Source organism: Cuculus canorus, chromosome 2, assembly GCF_017976375.1.
Source record: "Cuculus canorus isolate bCucCan1 chromosome 2, bCucCan1.pri, whole genome shotgun sequence".
NCBI classification, from domain to species: Eukaryota; Metazoa; Chordata; class Aves; order Cuculiformes; family Cuculidae; genus Cuculus; species Cuculus canorus.
In genome coordinates this window covers 94,019,595-94,035,203 of record NC_071402.1, presented here as the reverse complement: position 1 = coordinate 94,035,203, position 15,609 = coordinate 94,019,595, and the positions used below count along the sequence as shown (strand labels likewise).

The 15,609-nt window shown below is 39.0% G+C and overlaps 1 protein-coding gene across 2 annotated transcripts in view; it reads left to right on the top strand.

The window, feature by feature from the left end:
- The window catches only part of CAP2 (cyclase associated actin cytoskeleton regulatory protein 2), a 70,142-nt gene that overhangs the window by 13,610 nt on the left and 40,923 nt on the right, over window positions 1-15,609 (top strand). For both annotated transcript variants that reach the window (XM_054059565.1, XM_054059564.1), the window contains exon 3: window positions 1,836-1,936. In XM_054059565.1, the coding sequence (XP_053915540.1) occupies window positions 1,836-1,936 (101 nt within the window). The remainder of the gene's footprint in view (window positions 1-1,835; window positions 1,937-15,609) is intronic.

Genomic DNA, 15,609 nt, shown 5'->3' with positions numbered 1-15,609 from the left:
TTCTTTTTTTCTCCTTTAAAACTGACACTCAGCCAGAATGTGACCTTTTTTAAGTCTCTAGTGGAAATGGAGATATATTGCTTTGTTCTCCCATGACCACCACCCCCCACCAAAAGACCATTCCATAATTAGAATTATTACAAAAAAATAACCTTGACTTTTCAGTTAATACTTTTTCAGAAATAACAAAATAATGAGGAGGATGGGAGAACTGTAACTTTGCTGGTTTCCTAAATGGCATTACAACGGCAGGATTGCAAACAAATCATTCAGTTGCTCTGCACGGCCCACAGCAAATTCTAGTAAATGCTCCTGGGAGTTAGCTGTATTGAATAGTAAATAATAGCTTAGATGATTCTAGTTTTGCATAGGACAATTGCCATTTGGTGAACTGCTATTTAAAACTCTGCTCTAAAGTAAAAGGTTACCATGATTCTCTTGGAGACACACACAGATTTTGACAAAGAACAATAAATGGGCTTTGGAAAGCATCTCCACAGCTAAAACCTTTTGTACACTAGGTCATTTGAACGGTTTACACACAAACACTTAATATGGAAGAAAGCCCAGAAATTCCTCAGAATTAAAGGTGAGTGACATCAAGAGAACAAAAGGAGCCTTGAAATCCCGCCTAGCTGACTAGCTACATTTCTTTTTATTTCACATAGGCCATCACAAACTCCAATTGCCAGAGCCTTTCTTTTTTTCTGTCAAGGAGCCAGATGACTCTTGTGGAATAAAGAGGGCTTTCAAGATTATAAATTTGGACACAATTGTCATATAGTGCCAAAAGGTTAAAGCAGACTCTCCGGGGAAAGCCTGGTACCTCTTCAGAGCAACCTTCAGGCTTCATTAATGAGGGAGAGAGGCTGGGAAGAATTTTACCCTTGGTCTCTCAGATCCTACAGATGCCATAAATTCACATGTGTATTACTTATGCCAGACCTGGCAAGGGTTCTGAGGCATAGACAAGACATGGGGATATGTCAGAGAGTAAAGGGAGTGCTGGAAATCATCCAAGGAAAGATTAATTTTGCTGTCTTAAAAGGTACCACACAGAGCAATTTAGAAGCCAGGTGCATAAGAAACCAAGCCTTATCTGCATTTTCTGATTGTCCACTTTCTTAGAAAACTGCTCTGTATACCATACATGAAAATAGCATTTTTGTTCCTCTGCCAGAATGTACTATATCATATATATAGTCAATGGGATGTGTCATCTGTAAGACTCATTTGATTTTTCTTTATCCAGTGACAAGGTCAGACAACAAAATAAGGAGATTACAAAGCTACATCTCAGCATAAATCCACTGTCAGCCCATTCTAAAGACTGTACCTTACTGGAAACTGAATTGCTTGCTATTAAGAGCCACCGAACAATGGAAAGATCTTTCAGGAATGGGTGGATAGTATAAAAATAGTTGTTCAGTACAGTGCAGGTTCTTTTTTGGAGATAATATTTGTTTCATTTACAACAGTAGAATTTCATTAAGTCAATCATGCTTATCAGGCCACTAGCCTCTTGATGGGCTGAGAAATGTTTATTTTAGCACCTGTTATTTTAAGACAAGAGGCTTCCCACTGCATTATAAAAATTCTCTTCATGTTCCTAGACAAGTTCTACTAAGAGCAGGGTTTTTTTTTCTCTTTGTAGCTAGGGAAAATCGTTATACATCTTTTTTTCACTGATATCACAAATCAATGAGTATGGCAGAAATGAAGTTACAGCAGTTTGCCCTGTTTCTATGGTATTTCTCCTCCATCTGCTACAAAGGAATGTCTTATGCATTATGTACTTTATGAGCCCGTTATAATGGAATGCTCTTCTTCTATAGGCATAGCACCATATGTTGAAGCCTTTGATAGGCTGCTGAATGGAAGTGTTGCTGAGTTTCTCAGGTACAGCAAGATTCTTGAAGGTGATGTGAAGACACATGTGAGTATTTACTCAGATTTTCTCCCCACGATATAATAGTACAAGTCTTGTAATCTGTGTGATCATCTTTGATTGCTGAGTGCAGGAGAACCTTATAGCATTACTCTGAATTATTAGTTCTTCTAGTAGCAATAACCTGGCATAACACACCAAAGACAGTTGGTTCAGGAAAGGCAAAAGGCTGTATGGATTCCTAAGAAGAGGCTGCTCCCCTTCTACAGCACCAGAAGTTGAAGACCATAGTATGCAAAATGTATAAATATTCTAAGTCACAAGCAATTTGAATTGTCCTGTTGGCTGCATTTCCTGACAGGAATGCAATTAAGAACACCAGTCAACAAAGGAGTAGCAAGCAATAGCTGGGTCTCAGCAGTGGTAACTTCTTGAGGTTGTCTTCTAGACACATGTACAATCATTCCAATTAATATAGAAATATTGTTCTTTTGATTGTGTTATTTTTTCGCTCCTATTACTCATGCCTCTCATATTTGGAACCACATAGCAGACTAAAAAATTAGTATGTCAGACATTTCAATGACCTTTTTTTTTGCCACATTTGTCAAAGTACAATGGACCTGTCTTGCCAACAGCTTAACAATATAGTTTTTGGGGAAAAAAAACCACTCATGAAAGAGCCAGAGTCAGGTTGAACTGTATCTGAAGGAGCATGAAGCTTTTGATTTTTTCTAGCAGATCCATGCCATCAGGCCTTTCTCCATGTGTACATTTCCCAGTTCATTGCAGCTGCTGCTCTGCATAACAGACACTGTAGCCAGAAGAACGTGCAGTCCTACAAGCTAGTGGGACTTATGCTGCATGGCCAGCATAAATATTTTGCAAGGCAGCCAAAGTAACCAGTCTACTCAAAGAGCAAGAGCTCTGGGATTATTTTGTCAACTGTGTTTTCTCCATGGTGTTATGTATTCTTGTTGGTAGGGTAGAGTTTCTGACCTAGTTAGGGCTAGAAAATTGGGGGCAGTAAGGAAATCAGGCAATTCCAGAGGATCTTTATGTTTCTAAGGAAATGCTTCACTTCCTTTTTATTTTAAAAATCTTACTCACCTTAACAGTTACACTAGAAGATTCAATGTATGTACTTTGTTCTTAAAATAAATTAGAGAAAAATTAATAAAGTAGGGAGGGTGGGGTGGGAATCATCAGCCTAACTGAGCAGAGAATTGCTCCCTGGAAAGGAATGGTCATTACATTCATTAGACACCATTATTTTGCAGTTGATTTCTCTACCATCTAGATCTGAGAGATACAGAAATAGCCTTAGTATCAACACTAAGTAGGAAAAAAAAAATGCATTTAACATTCTAAATGACTAAAACCTTTTTAATATACTCTACCTGTAAATGTTTAAATCAGTAAGTCTATTAATTTATGCATCTGTCAGTATTTGATACTCATAATTGAGTCCATATAAAAGACTATTAATAATTTATCTGTTGTCTAGACGGTCATATTGTTGATGATAGTGTAATGCAAACTGTGATAAGGACTATTTGTTAGGACCATGAGATTAGACATAAACAACTATCCTTTACATAATGAAACCAGTGATTCTGGTTGCAGCCTATTAAATATTCTGAAATCTTAGATTCTGAATTTACAACATGAGCAGACTGTGGTTGCCTTATGCTCATGCTTATCACGGAAGCAACATCTGTGCTATACCTTAACAAGTGGAACAAGGAGTATTTTTCTTCTATTTGTCTTACAGACCATGTGTCCTCAGCATTATACTTGCAGCTGCTGTCTCTTTCACATAATGAGCTGAAGGGAAGGTTGTATTTTATTACAGAAAACACCTGTTGCCTAGAAAAACCTCACATACCTGACTGATCAGAATGGTAATATGAGAGAAAGAGAGACTCCACATTATGCTAAAGAAATGGGGGATTTAACATGATGTGTTTCATGCTGATTGTTGTAAGAATTGTGTGGTTTGTGTTTCTGGTGAAGTGAAGAATACAGCCATAACTAATACCTGCTGGGGACTCCCATTCGTATTTTTTCCACATGCTGTATTCTAAGCGGCCTATTGAAAGAAAACAAAATAAAAAAGAGAACTAATAGCTAGCTCTTGGCTCTGCTAAATGCAGCATCATGGTGGATTTTGCAAAGAATGGTTTATCAAAGGAGATGTCTGCTTAGACTCAGTATTGAGAGCAGCATGTTTCTCATTCGAATTACAGCACATGCAGTGGTGAAACTCTGAGGTCAACTGCATTAAAGAAACTAACCACTTTTTAAAAGGCAGAGAGAATGGCTAGGTTTTTTACTTTGTCTTTTTAAAGCAAATTGTCCTAAACAGCTAAAATGAGATCTTTTTCCTGTCCTGTCACTATGGAATAACAATCTGGTGATTATATGGATATTTCTATGAAATACAAGTCAGCTACAGGCCCATATTTTAGGAAACCACTTTCCGCTGTCCATGTGATAACTATAGAGCATGCAAAGTCAGTAAAAAAAGTGCATATGTCCAGGACTGCTGCCAACCAGCTGTCTTTGGCCTGACATACCAGTGTCTTTGAGGCTGTCACCAGCTATCACAGGTTTTAACAGTCCTGAAGATAACTTACCATGTGTGCCAACACTGAACCATTCTTCTGTCAGAACGAGGGACATTCAAAAGCACTGTAAAGCAGACTAAGGGTCTACAGCATAGGCAGTTCTCTTAGGCCCAGCAGATAGGATAGCACGGGCTGACCGCTGGATCAGAGACACGAGTCCTGTCACACTTTACCCAGAAGCATCCACAACCTCAGAAAATGTGCTGAGGTTGACAAAGGGCTACATGTGGACAATATGATCTACCTTCAGATGGTGTCCCAGTGACGAAGCTGGTCAAGCAGATTTCATGTGCTTTACACCCTGTCAAAGCACAGGTTTTTTGTGATGTGTTTATTACAGTCTTCTTCACATTGTTTTTGTTTATGTGATATCTCAGTGGTGGAATACTTTGGCTTGAGTTTGAATAATGTACCAGATGAGACATAACGATAAGAAGAGAATGTACTAGTTCTACAAGAGAAGGACAGATAACGTAACATTTCCATATTTTAGCATTTTATGTGTTATAGAGCAGAGTAGAATCACAGCCTTCCTGTCAAACACATAAACTAGTACTTGCCTTTTTATTTAATTGTTTATTTGTAAAAATCTTTTAACCTCCCAGCCCCACTAGTTGAAAGAACAGATTGAGTGACTCAGATATGTTCCTTCTTCTCTCATCCAAGCTATTTAGCTTGGAAAGAAAAAAGCATAGAAATATTAATGTCTTTTCCCTCCTGTCTCCCATCAACTTCCAGCTACTGAAAAGCACAACTCAGACGGACAACCACCTTGGAACATTAAGAAATAAAAAGGCTGTTGGTTAGCTTGCTCCTTACTGGAAGAGAGTTTAGATACAATTAATTACATGTATGACTACATCAACAAGATAGCATGGAGCAGCAGTTCACAGCACATCATCCAATGTGCAGGGGTTCTCTGTGTGCATGCACTGATTTGTTATCACTGTGAGCAGGGGAAGCAATGTTTACCCCAGAAATGCTGGCCGTATGCACATACCCACAGTTTCTTTTCCTGATCTATTACATGAAAGCAGTGGTGTTCTCCTCTCATTCTTCCAGGCATAGTCCATGTAAACATAGACAGACAACTGGAAGCAGGAGTTATCTTTTATGAGGTGTATATATATGTACTTGCGAAGTACAGCTCCAGTTTGGCCTATCAGTGAAGTTAAAAAATCCTGGCTTCCTCATTGTATTATTTATGTTATTTTATTATTGTTATTGTTATTAATGTGAAATAGCTGTATTGTGTCTTTTTTTGTGAGAGATGTTGAAAAATTAGTCAATGACTTTCATAGTCCTGAACTTCCAACGGGATGTGCTGCTCTCCATGATGATACACGAATACCACTTTGGCCCTTTATCTTACCTAATCTAAACACAGACTATCAAACCCATTATTTAGCTGATTCCTCATTAACAAGGCAATTTGCTTACAGGGCAACAGAATGCACAAGTGTACTCTCGTGTTCATCTTTTGTGCCCAGGGGCTGTGTGGTTTTAGGCATTGTGTTGAAAGTTGAATTAGAACTCAGAGAGAAGAATGATGTCAACATGCCCAAAGAGAAGCTTGCTGTCCAGCTGCCTTTGCATTTTTGTGATAGGTATTTTCTGCTACATGAAATAAACACCAAACCAAGTAGCACTACAGGACTGGGAAAAACAGGATACATAAAAAAGAATAAAAGGACAAACATTTTAAACAGCATACAAAATGCACTCAGCTAAAAGAAAAAGCCTAAGTGTAGAAGACAGTACTGCTATGCATCAAAAGTGAAAAAAAAGAAATCAGCCAAAAAAGCAACCTTGGAAATCTATCAATATTAAAGTTGATTTTGTAATGCTAATTCAGCTGTATTTCTCCCCATGAATGGGTACTACAAGATACTTTATACCACTAGCAATAAAGACTGTTTGCTTTAACATGACCAGAAAGATAGAAATGCAATAAACACAATGTAGCCAAGTGACTAATCCAGAAAAAGTATAATTTTTAGGAGGTTTACAACTTTTGATGCTCTGTTCCAAAGGACCACTTCACTTGTGGTCTAGGGATTGGATCCAGCTTTCAAAACAAGCAGGATTTATTGCATCAGGCGCGCTGGTGTGCAGACGCAGTTGCACCTGTCTGAGTGTAAGACACCTGGTTGGGAATAAAGATGGTTCCTGAGCATGAAGAACTGGTCCACTGCGAGTCTAGACCAATATCCCTTAAAGAGTGGGACTTCTTCCATTAATTTTGATGGCAACTGAATCAGGCTTCTAGGTTCTTGACACTGGCGTTGCAGCAAATATCAACTGCTTTTCTTCTATTTAAAAAGACAAGGAAGAGACAAAAGTCAAACAGACTCTATTGAAGTGCCATAGTGGCTAATGCTGGGCATTTAGTTGTATGTTGCTGGCATAAAAAACGCACACCTGCACTTTTATGGGGGTGGTGGTAGGAATATATTATGAGAACATTCCATATGGCATTCCCTCAGTCAGAAACGTAAGAAATCAGAAACACAAACAGTCAAGGCTGTCAACATTTCTTTATAAACTGTTTCCATGAGGCTTCTTTGCATATGGAATAGTTCCTGACTAAATTCATAAGTAGCTATGTGGATTTCAAAGTAGTACAGTTGATCAGAGACCGTTCTTTGGGGTAAGTCTAAAACTGTTGGCCCCTAAAGGCAGGGATTATATCTGTTTGTGGTTCCTCAGTACAGGGATTTTCTGATCTCCAAAGGATGCCAGGAAAAATGTTTCAGAATTATTTGACTTTGCAACTTTATATGCAATGGGAAACCAAAGAAAACTCCATCATGTTTGTGCAAGAAGGTGTTAAAAAGTAACTTGTTCATATGAAAAAAAAATTCACTAGTGAGGAGCTCTTTAATTATTTTGATAAATCCAGAATAATATTATATTCAGTAGAATTAAGGTCCGTGCTTTACCAATTAATTTAATTAATGATTGGAGCAATTAATCAAAGGTTACTTTATCTTTTGAGCCACCTGAAGCCTAAGTCAGAACTGATCATATGCTGTAGTTCATGCTAATTTTGCTATCCTCTAAAAATATTTCAATGAAGCCCTGCAAGAGCAAATTTGAATCTACTGACAGGAAACCTGTTTTTCTTGGTGGTTTTCCAGGAGAAGGTAGTGTATAGGCCTAGAGGCATTAGTGCCCTACAGGCCACTATGTCAGCTTAAGCAAAAATCATTAGGTGATAAAATTACATGGCTAAATGAAGCATGGCTTTAGAGTGTGGACCAGCTGCACTCAGCCACAAATACAGCATGAGGTTGTCTCAATGAGCCTCATGGAAAGTCATGGCATAGAACACTTGCCAGTGTAGAGAGAAACTTATTAGGGAGGATTGGAGACACAGAGTTGACACAGATCCAAGGTTTATGATAAGGTATTATATAAGATATCATACCTTATAAGATATAAGATAAGATATAAGTCATTTTTGTATTTCTCTCTGATTCAAAGCAATCCAGGATTGGGAGGTATTAGGTGGCAGTCATCTCAGGCACTCAGCCTCAGAACAGTGAGGTCTGTGGTTCTTATGGCAGTAATTTCCGATGAACGCCTGGCAAATTAAACTATCTTGATCCATCAGGAAAATCAAGACAGAGGAGAAGAGAGACAGTATCCCTTCTTTTATCATTGGCATGAACCTCTTGTGACTGAAAACTCTTTTTATTGGCATCAGTGCTTATGACTTATTTCTCTTGCAAAGAATTATGATTTTTCAGGTTGGTTTAGTGACGTTATTTAAGCCCGTTTATTTCAGACAGGCTATGAATGAGTCTGTTATTAATTTTCAGTCTTGTTCTCTCTGAAAAGCATGTGCATACTCTTTTCACTCATCCTGTCTCCCCATCCCTGCCCTGCTTTTATTTTGTTAGTTGGTGGTTGCAACTGTTTTGAGTGTATAGAAATGCTGGGCTTATAAACTGAGAAGGCTGTTCATTGTAGTCAGCAAAAAAACAAACAATGAGCTCAGAATCTGGCTCTTCAGTCAGTTTCTAGTAAAAAGGAGTTCGGTGAATAATGAGAATTAAGCCACAAGGGAAACCAATGCACAGTTTGAATGTTGTTTTAAATAAGCTGTTAGTGCTGTCAGGAGTGATGAGGGTAGAATGTGGCCACAAATGTGCATTGCCTCTTTTTATCCAGTATAAACTGTGTGATCAATATGGCCAGATTTCAGAATATTGAAAAGTCCATTAGGATAAATAAAGCCATGTCACTGCTAACTTAGTCTACTGACATCCATAAATCAAACTATAATTTCCATAATTAACTGAACTGCAGAACAGTTAAATTTTTGTTGTTTTGTTTCATAAGTTTAATTGCATATTTTATTCTAAATCCCAGAGCTATAATAAAAAGATTGGTTTAGGATTTTCAGGCTGAAATATTTCTTATTGTTTTAACTCATATTCTGTTTAAAAATGGCACTTTAGGTCAGATCTGCTTTTCAGTCACATCACTGTGCATGTAGATAACTACCTTGATTTTCAGAGAGGCTGAGACTCCTTCTCCAAGTAAGCGCATGCTTTTGGCAGTTGGCATCTCTGAAAAGGAAAGCATGGTTCAGGTGGAAAGAAACCTTAAATATCCTTCTGGATGTGTCAGCTTTAAGCTTTGAACTTCCTTCCACATTAGCACATTTTGTTCGGGGTCTGCGATTCCTCCAAGGTGATAAAAGTGGAAGTGAGGTTACAAGATGATGATTCCGGCACTTCTAGCCTCTGAGTTGCTTTCAAGGAGCTCAGAGAAACTATTTGGCGGAATGAGGTGTCCTTGAGTGCATGAGAAGCAGAACATACAGAATGCATTTCAATATAAGAACCTATATGCAAGCACTCTCTCTCAGGATAGAAAAGTTTCTTAGAAGCAGACGGATCTCCAGTCTTTATATCAGAGAATTTGGTATTTGCCAGATACAGAAAGTCAAGAAATCATCTCCTCAATAGGGTGCCCAGTGAACACTGCTAGGAGAATATTTATGAAATTATACCTCAATAAGTGCTATAACCTTTTTAACCTACAGAGAGAAGCGTCTGAACTTCCTAGAATTTGTATTTGTTAAGTCAAGGACACATGAATGACATGTGAGATCATGAGGCCTTTTCTGAAATTTCCTCAGCATGCATTTGAAAGTTCACAGAGAAGGGCTTCTGAGAGGAAAGCTGAGGACAGAGAGCAGGACTGCTTAGCAGGAGACTTCAGAGACAAAAAGGCCCATCAGAGAAGTAATCAGAGTGCCTGCAGCCAGTGCAGGCTAAAGGACATCGGTACAGGTGACAATGAGTCCTGCAGGTTCCTGAGATCTCTGTGGTTGTCTGATGTGCCCGTTTACCGTATCTGTTCCATGCAGGAAATGCAGGTTTGCCTTTCCTCAGGGAAATGAGGTCTCTCCACAAAGAATTCATTGACACAGGCAACTAGGCCTTGAAAAGAATTCTGAACTCAGATGCCCATCAAAAAAAGAAAAAAAGGAACCCGAGTTTAAAAAACAGTTGATCTTGATAACACCCAAAGTTTGGACTTCATTTATTCAGTGGATTGTATGTGGTTGCTATTTATTTAAAGTAATGCATGCTTTTGGAGCTACAGAATGTAGCTCCAAGTAAGAGTAGAAACTATCACCTTTGGAAGTCGGTGAAACTTTGATGTACCACAGTTTCTATTATTTAATGAAATCTTGAAGTGGACTGGTTTTCCTCTGCCATCTCTCTGTGAGAAGTCTGCTTGCTTTTGCAGGCTGGTCAGGATGCAGAGCTGGAACAGCTCTCTCAGGAAGATTGCAGCTAAACGCCTGTCCTGATGGGGTGCTTTCTCTCTACTTTGTTATAGTATAACCTTTGATGTGATACAAAGGATATTCACATAATGCTATTAGTGAAATTAATTTCCCCTGAAAAACTTAATACTTTTCCGAGTTGTCATTCTTTTACAGTGTTAGACTTTCACTTCTGGAGTCCTGGGAACAAATTGGAGGCAGATCAAAACCAACTGATTGCTATTTGCTATTACTCATACCCTAAAGCTGATAAATGTACTGTAACAGTCTTTGGTTATTAGAAGCTCCAACCAGCAGTGGTGGCCTAATATAGATATTAGTGATGGATCCTCTGCACTGCAGAAAAGTCATTTGTTCTTATGGTGTTTTTGTGTTTGTTCTTAAAATGTTTGGCCGGTTTCATCAGCTGTTTGTTTCTGTGATTACCACTAATTACATATTATAAAGGCAGAACATGACAGCAGAATTTCCACACAGCTGACAATCAATTTTGGGGTGTCCAGTCTATAGATAAGCACCAGGGACTAGAAGATCTGGTGTTGCAATGTGCCAATAGCTTCTTTTACTTCTACTAATGTGGAGGTCTTTAAGTGTTGAACTATGACTGTATGCTGTGCAATGAGAGAGCTTTGAAATCTCCAGCAGGTAACTAACTCCTTGCAGAAGATAAAAGTCTGCAATGTAAATGTCAAACTTGAATTCTTGAACATTTTCAAAACCATTCAGAAAAGAAAGATATTGGGGAAAAAGAAAAAAAAAACACCCTTTAGTCTGTAAAAAACCCACACACATTCAGTAATGTGTGGACTATTTATTTTTGTAGACAATTTTTCTGTGCTGAACATTATGGAATCCCTAACTATCAATACAATACCTGTTTCCGGAACTTCCATGAAAAGCTGAAATAAACAGAGGTCAACATAGTTGAAGATTTTTGGCAGTTGTAAAAGAAATTCATGAAAAATTTGTGGATCTGGAAGACATAAAAGCAGCCTGAGCTTTAGGAGAGCATTAGCTAGTCGAGAGCTTTGGTCTGGACTTGCTCTTCTCTGGTATGTGGAGGTTACCAGAGATGGTTTTGAACAATATGATCTCCTATTGCTTCAGTTGGCTACAATGGCCCTGCAGCCAAGTATTTATATGTTTGAAACAGAGACAGACAAACAAAATAACTGACTGCTACTAAAATTAATAACTAATTATTATTCCAAACTGTCATTTAAAATAGTATTCATTAGGTTTTAAATTTAGCAATTCCTTGAGATCAATTAGAACAATTGGGAGAGCTTAGAGGAAATTCTGGAGCACTGGAGCAAATGTTATCGGTGCAATACCTGTATATTCTTTATCTAAGGCAGTAATTCTGTAATTAATGTAGAAACAAATGTTGTGGCTTTAAATATACCTTTACTCCAGTACAACTGTGCAGTTCATGTTTCATACAGACAAATAAAATGGCAGCAATTATTTACCTCAAACAATTCTATCCACCTATGTTACATCATTAGCACTGAAAGGTCATTAAGACCAATATGGTTTGAGTTCCCCCAGAAGTAAGAGTTCTGAGTGGTTTAAGTCACAGAAGAGCTTACTAAAAGGTAAAGTTAATGAACCTAGACACAGATGCTAGTCTGAAACAACAAATAAATAATACTGGCTAGCACTGTGCACAGTTACATGACACAATGGCAGCTATAAACAGCTAGAGAGAGCAGACCTGATATAACCTTAGATTGGTACTAGACAGGGAGTAGAAATGCTGAGAAATTTTATCAAAAAATCCCTAATATAGACATAGCCATGGTGGCTGAAAAACACTCAAAAAAACCACTAACAGCAGATAGCTGATTGGTGGTGGTCAAATATATCTGTCTGAAAATAGAAAACACAATATCTAGGGTGGTGTCTGGCTCCATCAAAATCAATGGCAAATCTCCCATTGACTTGAATTTTGACTAGAATTTCAACCCTGTTTTCAGCATGGACCAAGGAGAAAGTTGACAGCTTTTTATTTTATTTTATTTTCCTTTTCTGGCATAAAAAGTGCTCTGTTTGGAGAGCTGCCACTGACCCATCGGCATTTGGCCCAGTTTTTAAAAAATCCCTATCAGCCAATTAGCTGTACAAAATAAATACTGTCTCTTCAGCTGGCCTGGATGGTTTCTATGGCAGCTCCATACTTCATCTAAACTTCATTCTGTTTCCATTTCTTGCTTCTCCCTTCCAGCCACTTCACCGCTTCACTTTGAAGAGGCTCTTGAAAGCAGAATGTAGAAGACAAACTGTTTCTCTTCCTCTGGCAGTACTGTCTCTTTTGGGGAAAGATTGGGGTCTTTGCTTATAACAGTGAAGCTCCATCTGTAGTTGTCATTTGCTGTCAGTCATTGTGTCTTATGCTAAGCCCAAAGGACCCAAAATTATTTCTGCAGAAACTACAATTAGAACTCTGGATCACTAAATCCCAATTCTTTTCCCTCGTGTCCTTTTTACTATTTTGTTTCAGAATAAAGCCATTAAGTATATTTTAGAAATCCAATGTACACAGATTTGTATTCTAATTTGTAAATTATCACTCATAATGTTTGCATGTATATCTATGCAGATGTGTATAATTCTGTAAAAACAGAAGTCCAGTGGATTCTGAGATTTACATTATGCTTTTCAGAGCTATGACTGAGGAAATACATTATTATATATAATAATATTTGACAAATTTAATATTATCAGGTCAACAGGGTAATGTTCATGACCAAATTTCATTAGGAAATCCTTTGTTTCTCTCCAGTTTAAAGTTGGTTGTTTTTTTTAAAGACTGAATTTACTTGTAACTTGAGATTTGAATGCACATGCCTCTTTCTTCTTGTATTTTGCCAAACTGTTGTCATGTAAATAATATCTATATTTATTAGGGCTTGGATACCAGTGCGATGGGCAACCTAGATTGAATAAAACATTTAAAATGAGAACAAGACAGATCCTAAAATCACATCTTGCTTTTGAGAAATGAACATTGCCACAGCAAACTAGTACTTTAAGCTTCAGATTCAGTGCATCTATGTCCACTCAGTGTGAAACAGTGCAAGCCTGGGTGGAATCCATACTCACTCTACTTCAAACAGGTCAGAAGCATTGTCACTGTTACACTTCTCTCATAGAGCCTCTGGCAATTATTCAAGCCGTGGCTTCTGGAAAGTATCAAAAGTTGGCATTGTATAGTGACAGAGAAAGTTAAACCAGTTGCTATTAAAAAGATGATTTCTAAATATGTGTGATTCCTACATTAACTTCTGCAGGTTTAACTGTACAGAGGTTTCTCTATGTTGACCATGATGGTGACGGGGAGGTCACTCAGTGTAGTCAACCACAGGTTTCAACAGGCATGGAATTGGTCTGACATTGCATACATGTCAGACTTTGGCTCTTCATACCAATTGCCTAAATCATCTATGGTGTAATCCTTTACTTGGTGTAAAGGATTCAGACAGTTTATTCAACTCTTTACTGATGGGGAAACTAAGGTGGTAAATGGAAGGCCACATGGCCCTGGCGTTCAGGTCCCCAGTCACAGCCATCTCCTCCAGCCTCTAGTTCAAATGGCTAAAAGCAAAGTAGGAAATGTTTTGAGGAACTTGCTTCCTTCAAAATATCTACCTCAGCTGAGGAATATGTTTGATGATTGTTGTGTCCATGCATAATCCCAAGAATGCCAAAAGGATTACCTGAAGTTTTTCAGTGTCAATTATATGCTGCTCCAAAATATGCCCATTTCTATCTGCAGATAGAATTCTAGTTCTAGTCTAGATAGTGTTCTAGTCTAGTCTGGTAAATTTACTCATAATTCCCATGCATGTTTGACAGTCAGACTTCACTTACTATCACTTTATAATTGAAAGAGTCTCAGATGGTTTGTTCTGTGGCAATCTTTTGTCTGAGCCACACAAGTGGCTGAAAAAAATTCCACCCCCCCAGTACATTTTTCACTCATTAGTCTTCTCTGGTTACAGGGGTCTACTTAAAGAGTCATCTTCCTTTAAAAAGTAGTGCTGCATGCTTAGTTGCATGCCCTGCCTGCTGAATAGAAGGAGGTAGCAATGAAATGTCACATTTCAAAGACTACAAGAAAGAATTGGAATGGTGATAGACTGAACTAGTACACTCTTCATGAGAAGAGGCTCTTCTATTACTTTGATGGGATGCATGGAAAGAAGCACCAAATGCTTGGGAATAGTAAAACCCAGAAAGACATTTTTAATGCTGTTGGAGAAAGCTGCGGCAGAAGTCTTATAAAATTCTGCTTGTCAAATGCAAAAACTGTGTTACAGCAAGACTGACTGCACCCTCAGCAAGTTTGCAGATGACACCAAGCTGAGTGGTGTAGTTGCCACACCGGAAGGACGGGGTGTCATCCAGAGGGACCTGGACAGGCTGGAGAAGTGGGGCTGTGAGGACCTCATGAGGTTCAACAGTGCCAAGTGCAAGGTCCTACACCTGGGTTGGGGCAATCCCCGGGTTCAGTACACGATGGGGATTATGTGATTGAGAGCAGCCCTAAGGAGAAGGAGTTGGGGGTGCTGCTCGATGAGAAGCTTGACATGAGCCGGCAGTGTGTGCTCACAACCCAGGTGGCCAACCGTATCCTGGGCTGCATCAAAAGAAGGGTGGCCAGCAGGTCAAGTGAAGTGATTTTGCCCCTCTATTCCTCTCTTGTGAGACCTCATCTGGAGTATTGTGTCCAGTTCTGGAATCCTCAACATAAGAAAGATATAGAGCTGTTGGAACGGGTCCAGAGGAGGGCTACAAAGATGACTGGAGGGCTGGAGCACCTTCCGTATGAGGACAGGCTGAGAGGGTTGGGCTTGTTCAGCCTGCAGAAGAGAAGGCTCCGAGGAGACTTATAGCGACCTTCCAGTACCTGAAGGGGGCTACAAGAAAACTGGGGAGGGACTATTCATAAAGGCTTGTGGTGATAGGACCAGGGGGAACAGGTATAAACTGGAGAGGGGCAGATTTAGACTAGACATTAGGAAGAATTTCTTCACCATGAGAGTGATGAGGCACTGGCAAAGGTTGCCCAGGGAAGCTGTGGCTGCCCCATCCCTGGAGGTGTTCAAGGCCAGGTTGGATGGGGCCTTGGGCAGCCTGATCTAGTGGGATGTCCCTGCCCATGGCAGGAGGTTGGAACTAGATGATCTCTAAGTTACCTTCCAACCCAAACTACTCTATGATTCTATGATTCTGATTCTATGATTTGATGAAGCTGAGAGATGCGAGTGCTCTGATCC